Source organism: Teleopsis dalmanni, chromosome X (assembly GCF_002237135.1).
Source record: "Teleopsis dalmanni isolate 2A chromosome X, ASM223713v2, whole genome shotgun sequence".
Lineage (NCBI taxonomy): Eukaryota > Metazoa > Arthropoda > Insecta > Diptera > Diopsidae > Teleopsis > Teleopsis dalmanni.
The window spans coordinates 48,861,306-48,870,738 of NC_051848.1; the positions used below are offsets into that span (position 1 = coordinate 48,861,306).

Sequence of the window (9,433 nt, forward strand, 5' to 3'; positions counted from 1 at the left end):
GTGGAGGATTGCTTTTTGCTCTCGCATAAATCATTCCCTCGAGCTATCTAATGGCGATATGGTTTTTCAGACCGACATCTGTGGCTGGTGGATGGGATAGAGCATTTTAGTTCCTCTTTTTTTATAGCAAAAATATGCTGTTTCTATACGATTAATCTCGCATGTAGTACACAACTGTTGTGTCATAATAAGAGAGTTCTGTATCACATTTGCTAGCTAACTTCCATATTCTAGGGATATGCTAGATACTTAAAGTTGCACTGATCATAATCATATGTTATTATACCGGCTTGTAGTGAGTTTATGCAGCTTTATAGAAAAAGTTCTCTACAGTGATTTAGTTTGATCAAGTAAATTGTTGGGAACAAAAATGAGAGGTTCACGGTTGGTAAGCAATTTGATATAGCGATTGAGAAGTGGCGCATTGTGTACATATTCTTTCTTTAGATATTAATTACTAAAAAGTTAAAATTCAATAATTAATGTTTGTATATATATATAACTCCGCTTGTTTAATCAAATAAAGGCTCGGGTAGTCGGTGCGTACCGTTAGAACTTAAGCGAACTTAAGCCAAAGCGAAATGCACAACCAACCATACCTATGTAATTGATAGGAACGTAATAAATAAAGTTGGCCGCTTTTGTGTGTTTCGTTCCTATCAAAGTTCTTATAGTAAATACAGACTAACTGAGCTTTAAATGAATGGAAAATTTAATTAAATACCTTAAAAATAAGATATACACAATGTAATTAGTGCGAATTCATTATTATTATGTGTTTCACAAAAATAATTAAAATAACAATTGATTGTTTTTATTAATAAGTTAATTATTAAAAAAAAAACACTTCCTATTATACAGATTTGGTCTGAAAACTTTCTCTATTAGATGAGAACAGATTTCACCACAGTAGACACTTTGAATGACGTCATATTCTCTCAATAGACAAAAAAAGAATTAAAGAAATTAAAATAATTAAATAAATTAAGAATTAAATAAATAAATTTTAAATTTATTAGTTTTTAAGAACGGCGCGTACTTCAGCATAAGAACTGCAAAAAAGATATATAATCTTATGCTGACGTAGTGTTTGGAAATTAATTATAAATTAATGCTTTGGTTACTTTTCTACAATTAATAAGTTGTTAAAATGTATATAGATATATTAAATTATTAAAAATGATACTTATTAAAAATAATTTATTTGCTTAAACTGTATTAATTAATTAATTAAGCTGTATTAATTATATAGTAAAATTAGAGCGGTTCAACGTCTGTGTTGCTAACTAGACACGATAAAAATTTTTACGGACTCCTTTAAATAGGTCTGTTTGATAAATCATTTTTACTAACATTCCTAAAATTTTTAGGAGATTAGATGCGATAATCACATAATCCCTCATCTGTATAAGCATACTATAATACTGTGCTCAATTCTATAACTCGATTACTGAAATCGAATCAGTCATGTATCGACATCCAATTATGATTGCAGATGTCGTACTGTACCACATAAGTTTTTAATTTAAAAAACTATGCGATTTGTTTTTGTGAACTTTTTATCGATATTTTGCTTGTTGTTTTCTGTTAAATTAACGAGAAGGCTTTAAACAACAAATGCATAATCGATAAAAAAATTTAATTTTATGCTATTCGTCGTAATACTTTAACGATAACTAACATATCGTACCGTATAACTCTTACTAACGAAAAAATGTTTTATCTCTTAATGTTTTGCAAAAGTCGTACTTAACTCTGCCATTAAAGCCGTAGCTTGGAAAAATCATACAATTTTGTGTATATTTGTTTTTGTAAAATTACGATGTACTGACATGAGGTCTAATAATTTTCTTAATATTCGCTAAAACATCAGCTGTTTCTTGAAGTGAAATGTTGCACTGAATTTATGTATTACTTTGTTGGAACCAAATAATATACAAAGATATATAAGTAAAAATAAAGTAAATAAAATGAACTACTAAAAAAGTGTTGTATTCATGTTAATATTAGGTCTGTTCCACGAGCTACTCGTAGTAAAACTCAAGTAAAACACAAGTAAAGTATAAATTAAGAGCATAACACAAGTAAAATGCCAAATTTACGCTCTTTACATAATTTTACAAATTTTTATAATATTTCATTTCCAAATTTGTGAAACTTTTTAATTTTGCTTGAATTTTTGTTTTGTTCGTTTATTGCGTTGCGTAGACAGAAAAAGTACTGTTGTTCTTTTACGTACATTTAAGCAACTATTGGCCAGAAACATGCTGAAAGCAACCTTTGAAACTCGATTAAAAAAGCCACCTCAGATTTACAATCGAAAACGGTATTAAGGCTCAGTTAGACGGTAGATAACGTAAGAAATTAATTTGAAGCGAAATGCACAACCAACCAAACTTGTGTGCTTGATAGGAACGAAATAACATAGTACACTGTATTTGTTTATTTCGTTCCTATCAAATACGCAGGTTTGGTTAGTTGTGCATTTCGCTTTGAATTAATTTCTTAAAGCTCAGTTAGACGGTAGTTAAAGTAAGAAATTAATTCAAAGAGAAATGCACAACCAACCAAACCAGCATATTTGATAGGAACGGAATAACAATGTTCACCGTTTTTGTTTTTTTCATTCCTATCAAGTATGCAAGTTTGGTTGGTTGTGCAATTCGCTTTGATTTAATTTCTTACGTTACCTACCGTCTAACTGAGCCTTTACGTTACCTACCGTCTAACTGAGCCTTTAGTCTCAATTTGAAAATCGATCATATGTACTCAATTACATGTAATAACCTTTTTTATACTAGTTTCACTTTAACAAATTATAATAAAAATTTTGTATCAAAAAAAAAATTTTTTTTAAATTTTATACTTATAACTGTTTTAATATAGGAACAATGTATTTGATGTAATCAAAAAGTATGATAAAATAAATATAAGAGAGCATTAATACGAAAAAACTAATTTATTGAATGTATGTAAACTATTTTATTGAATATGCAAGTAAAATTATATTTTTCATGCTTAAAACTTCATGTAATATAATTTTTTAATGAACTGAGAAATTTTTTCAAATATATCTACGTATTATAAAGGATAACAAAATTAACCAGTAAATTTAAATATATTACTAAAAGCCATAATGTTTTCTTTCAGAGTTGTAAAATAGCATGAAGTCTGATTGAAAAAAGTTGGCATCACTTTTAAAATATTTCAAATTCTTGTTTTTGACATAAGTTTTTTGTTATGTTGTGTGCAATATGACATATAAAAATTGCGCACTAAAAATTTAATTTAATTTAATTTGAATAAAAGAAAACAAAATGAGTATTAGAAGGGCAATGGTAAGAATTTTTATCTTATATATTCAAATTTATATATTTATTTATGTATTTGAAATTATTAGTAAATAAAATGCTCATGCGATTTTAATGATTAACTGAAATTTTGCAACATATTTCCAGTAGAAATTCACAACAGACTGAATTTCGATTTGCCATACCAAAACTCAAGACTGCGTAAAACCTAACTCTGAACATTTTAAGAGCATCGTTGTTACTTCATATGTTTTCTTTCGTAAGTTGCGAATATTGTTTGCTACTCCAAAAGAAGAAAAGTTATTTTTTTAACAAAATTTGTGAAAATGACTGACAGGTTAGTAATTGTGAAGAAGTTAATTATTTATTAATTATTTATTATATTTATTTATTAGATTATAGTTAATTAATTAAATACTGCTTATTTAGCGTTAAGTAGTGATGTTAAAAGTTTAAACATTATAAAAACATCACCAATAACTTGATTGTGACATTTATTTTATATATGTATATTTATATAAAAAACTTTTTATAAAATTCAACCGCAAATTTGTTTGAAATATTCTTGTCATATACCGAAATTTCGTATGCATACTTAAATGTACACAATGCGAGTTGGTAGCACGGCATACTTGGTTTGCATACATGTAGGCATCGTCTACATCATGCGTTAGGTTTAAGTATATCGAATGGTATTTATAAAAAACAAGTGAAAGAATAAAAAGCAGTGAAGCGAAACGAAATGGTTTCTGCAATAGTTTGAAAAAATGTCAAACTAGAAACCAATTTTATTGTATACGTATGTATATTAATTCAATATTTGTGGTGTTAATGAAATTATATTAAAAAGTAAATCTAAAAAAATACTACTTATTGTTTTTTCTTTTAACTCTAAAAATTTAAGTTTAAAAAAGTACTCAAACTCTTTTTAGGTAAAAATTAGTGACTCGCGGAGTATGTAAATATGAATTGTATTCTTTTATATTTTCAATATTGTAATCAAACAAAGTTGACATTGCGATAAGTTAGTTTCATTATAAATTTCATTTGATATATTATTTCAGTTAGCGATAGGTTTCAAATTTACTAAAACTGTTTTGGGAATCATCCCTTTTTTATATTAAAAAAATATATTTTATATTATAAAAAAGAAGAAACAATTTTGAATCTATTTAAATATATCTGTTATATTCAAATTAGTTATTAAAAAAAGTTAGTGGTGTATATTGAACGTATATATATTATTTTTCTTATCACACGAAATACATTTTCTACTACTTTTTTTAATGAATAATTTTTCCATATGGTAAGTTTATAACCCAGTTCGACTTATTTTGATTAGAAGAAAATTTTTTGGGTGTTCGTATTTAATTTATAGTACAAATTATATTGAGTTAATATATAAATGTGCTATTTAAATTATTGTTAAAGTGAGTAAAGAATAAAATAAAATATTTTTTAAGAATAAAATTAATGAATTAGATGTGAAAACATGCATGAGGTAAAAATGTGAAATATCGCACGAACTAAAAAATTGCAACGAGTAGTACAACCGAGAAGTTTACTCGTTCGTTTATTCGCTGTGTTAATTCTGTTCGTGTGCGATGTGATAAACGACACTTGATATTTAGATGTTCTCTAGCGAGGTTCGTGGAAAGTAAAGTCGGGCTAAAATTTTCAGGAACAATTTAAGATATAATATTGTGATTGTCAGAGTTGAATTGAAATTGGATTGAAAAAATATATATATCTGTGACGAAAAATGGTACAAATAGTTATAGAAATAAAGAAATATTTTGTGTGTCAAATAAGTTGAAAAATTCAGTTCCAAGAAATTTAATTAATGAAATTTTTTTTTTGACAGCAAAACTGCAGTGCATTTAACAACCCCACGGAGAAAAACAATATCTAAAATAATATATAAAAGTGAAACTTTTACAAAGACCATCCTTAACGTGAATTACTGTTTGTTAACGGGGTGCGTCTAAAAATCAAAAATCAAAGAAATGAACATTAAAAATCCAGAGGCTTTGAAGAGTTGGCTGATCATAGTGTTGGAGCCATTGTAAGTATATAAAAATATATACGTATTTCTATATAGACACGAAATGTCTTCGATTTGATTGCGGTGTGTAGGCCAATTCGTTGCTACTGTTTTAATAATTATTTTTATGTGTTGATTTTCTCACATGCAAAGCTGTGTATACTATTTAGGCTTGTGCCATGCATTTAGTCTTTAGCTGGAATATTGTGTTTTGGTGATGGCATTAGCATTTCTATTTTTCTATTACAAATATTTCCCATATATATATTCTCAATTTTTATTGCTGTACATAAAGAGAAAATCTTAGCGCTGATAATGTCATTACATGTAATCTAATACATATTTCAATTCAGGGATAAATGCTGAACATTCTGGAATATCGCAAGAATTATAATAGATGGCAGCGCGATTTTAAAATGGAGGTGACATAGTTTAAGCAAATGTTGCTGCTTGTCGAAGTGTTGATAAAATTAAATAAAATATTGTTGTATACCATAGGAAGGCGCGTAGGGTGGGTGGCCAATACAGCTGGCCCCCTAAATTGGCGCAGATGCGCTCTTACACTGTTACACATATGTTGTTTTTGTTGAACATCGAATGTAAGTTTGCCGAACAAGGTTGCACTAGAGTCGTCGAGTATTAAATAAATACCCGCAAAAATATATTTACAATATGAATATTATACCATATATATACATGTATACCATACATATAGTAGGGAGTTAAATAAACACCCGCTAAGATATGTACTTCTAATTTTAGTTGGCCTGGCCGTCTCTATACCACAAAATATGTATAGGTGTACGCCATTTTATAGTTGCACCAAAAGGTATGAAATTGACAATCGAGCAAAGTGCATCCTGTTGTCCCTGAGAGTATAATCTTTTATAGAATTTCTGAATTATATTAATTCTAAAGACTGAGGTCTAACCATTAACTCTCTAGTACTTGTGTAATATTAATTAGACTTTGCCTGTTGCTGTGTCATATTCATTCGTATACAAAAAGTTTGAATATATATATGTGTTTAATGGACATAGGAGTGCAAATGCTGTAATCCACTGGTTGTTGTTGTGTTTTCCCCAAAGCTGTTGTAACGCAGTAATAGTTTTTGTGATTTCTTAAAGGTGGCACTTAGATTAGACAGGTTAGTAAGAAAGTTGAGTTTGTTATATTATGTTGAAGAGAAGGTAAGAGAAAAGACTGAATGAGGGAAATACCGTAATATGGATGCATTTAATCATCGGTATTATCGAGTGACTCTGGAAATTAAGAATTGAGAACCAAATTAATACTGTTGCTTCTAAATCCTAAGCATAAGTAACAACTTTATGTGTGGGTTATAGCGAGATTAACTTCACTGATTGTATAGAAAGCGTGGTAAGAATCTAATTTATTATTATTATTATCATATGCATATCGGGTATACCAACTGTATTTACAGAAAATGTATATTATTAAGTTAGGTATTCTAGCCTGCATACTTCAATTTCCTATGAAAAAAAAACGAGATTTAAATGCACATGCTTCTTTTAGATTTACACCAACTGTGATCAGCAGTACTAAATATGCAGAAATTGCAAGAAACCGGGTATTTAAGAAACACAGAAATATCTCATATTTTTTTTACCTGGTTCACATAAAAACTAGATATAAATTATTCGAATCCAGTTATTTTACTTGTCTGAAGAAATGAATGTCTTCCGGGCATAAACTCTTTCATCTCTTGAATCCGTAAGGCTGATATTTTTAATGATTTTATTTTGTTCGTAATACTGAATTGAGCTCAGTGTAGCTTCAGTATTTGCTTTTAAAAATGATCATCTGGTATCGGTATCGATCTTTAGGTGTATGCCTTTAGGTATATTTTTCAATAATTTATCGATACTATCATCGATACTAGTGTATAATTTTTTGCTGTATCATAACACAAAATTATATTTTTGAACATAATTGTATATATTAATGCTAAACTGAGATTAGAATAGAGATTTGTAATAGAATAATAACAATACTAAGACTTCAGCGTTCGGGCACGTTTCCGAAAACAGCGAGAATTCCATATAAATGCAGTGTATAAAATATTGTTTATATATCTATTTCGGTATTGAGTGTATTAAATACCAAGCAGAAAGCATATTTTTATTAGAGAATTATTTTTATGTATTAGGTATATATACTCAAGCAAGAACCTGAAATTATGTATTGATATTTAATATCTATCAGTTTAGGGATTTGCTGGCCTCATATGTGAGGAAGTGTGATTCTATAATCACAAAATATAGGCAATATACCTCATGAAAGAAAATGCTGTTCGTAATTTCTTTTGAAGCAGGTATGGTAAGCGGCAGTGAAGCAGACCATGGCTGCTATGGAAAGATAGCGTTTAATAGGACGCTAGTAGCCTAGGGTAGTAACTTAGATAGCATCGGTCGCATATCAGTATCTGTGAAGAGAAATGTTGAAGGAGTCCAAAACCAGTTACTGATTATAGTGTCGATTATAATGATTAAACTTTACCTCAGACTTATATTATTAGTGAAATTATTGATTATCTAAAACTCTTTCTAATATTCAAGCATTCCATTCGACTCCAAATTGTAAGTCTTTACTATTTTCGGTCTATGTAAAGTAATAAGTGGAGATCTTTCTTATTAAGGGTATAAAAAATTTATTGATATCAATCAAAAGCTTTTAATATAAAAATTTAAAGTTCATTATATAGATTCTAATTAAAAAATAAAAAAATTGGAATTAAAAATAATAGTTCTCATATTATTAGTATATTACTTTTAAAATAAAATTTCTGTTAACTGAAGTACGTGCTTTTTTAACTTCACGATAAGTCTGAAGAACACAATTTCTGTATGTGTAAATTAAAGAACTAAAGCATTGTGATTAAGAAAATCTATTATAGTCTAAAGAACCATAATGTTTTTTATATATTTTAATATTTTAACAATAAAGTAGTTTGATCTGTTGATCACTTAAATCTTATAGTTACTAAGTAGAAAAACACTAAAACTCACTTCTATCGATAATAAAGTAAAGTTTGTGAATGCAGTTATAATATGCTTATGATATATTAATAAATATATATTATATAAAATATATATTAATATAAATGGGTATGTTTTCAGCTACATTTCAATATCAACTATCATATGTTATTTTGCCTTGTAATATCTCAAAATCGGTAATATGTTTTGTTCTACAATTTGAAACCATACATAGATAGCAAGCAGATGATTGATAGTTAATTAATCATTCAGACAATTTTATAGTTTACGTATAAGATGCGTTCTAAAGTATACATTGTGACCGAAAAGCTTTCGGAAATTCTCATTTAAAATTCGCGCGCTGTATATTTTTCGATATTTTAAGTTTATGTAGTTTGGCAGCACTGTCCTTAATTACTATGCCAAAAATGAGCGCGATCTGTCAGAGTTCGTTTACGGCAGCTGTTGAAACCAGTTCACCTCAGTAGTGCGTTGCGAAAAAAACAATGGAAAAAAATATTGAACAAAGAGTTTGCATCAAATTTTGTTTTTCGAACGAAATTTCGTGTGCAGAATCGTTGCGAATGCTACAAAAGGCTTATGGGGAATCAGTTTTATCGAAAACTCAAGTTTATGAGTGGTACAAAGCCTTTCAGGACTGTCGTACGACCGTCGAAGACATGCCGCGTTCTGGACGACCTTCGACCTCTACCACCGACGAAAACATTGAAAAGGCAAAGGAAATCGTGTTCAAAAATCCTCATGTGAGTGTTAGAGAGATAGCACGAGAGCTAGGCATCGGTCGTGAGATGGCTCGTTTGATTTTGGTGGACAATTTGTGTATGCGACGTGTCAACGCCCGGCTTGTTCCGATTCACCTCAATTTGTTCAACATTATCAACGATTTTAAGGCCAAACATTCAATAAATACCATCGAACAGCCACCGTATTCACCTGATCTTGCACCGTGTGACTTTTTCCTGTTTCCCAACCTCAAATTACCACTCAGAGGAACGCGTTTTGAATCCATAGAAGACGTAAAACAGAATTCGCAGAGGGAACTCAAAGCCATACCGGAA

The 9,433-nt window shown here is 29.1% G+C and overlaps 1 protein-coding gene across 5 annotated transcripts in view; it reads left to right on the top strand.

Moving 5' to 3' along the window:
• Window positions 1-3,627: 3,627 nt before the first annotated feature.
• The window catches only part of LOC119687331 (zinc finger protein swm), a 16,469-nt gene continuing 10,663 nt past the window's right edge, over window positions 3,628-9,433 (top strand). For 2 of the 5 annotated variants that reach the window (XM_038101610.1, XM_038101614.1), the window contains exons 1-2: window positions 4,782-5,076; window positions 5,176-5,376. In XM_038101610.1, the coding sequence (XP_037957538.1) occupies window positions 5,318-5,376 (59 nt within the window). In that variant the 5' untranslated portion in view covers window positions 4,782-5,076; window positions 5,176-5,317. Of the gene's footprint in view, window positions 3,649-4,591; window positions 4,618-4,717; window positions 4,742-4,781; window positions 5,077-5,175; window positions 5,377-9,433 lie in introns of those variants that run through there. The other 3 variants (XM_038101611.1, XM_038101612.1, XM_038101613.1) reach the window with 3 other exon arrangements.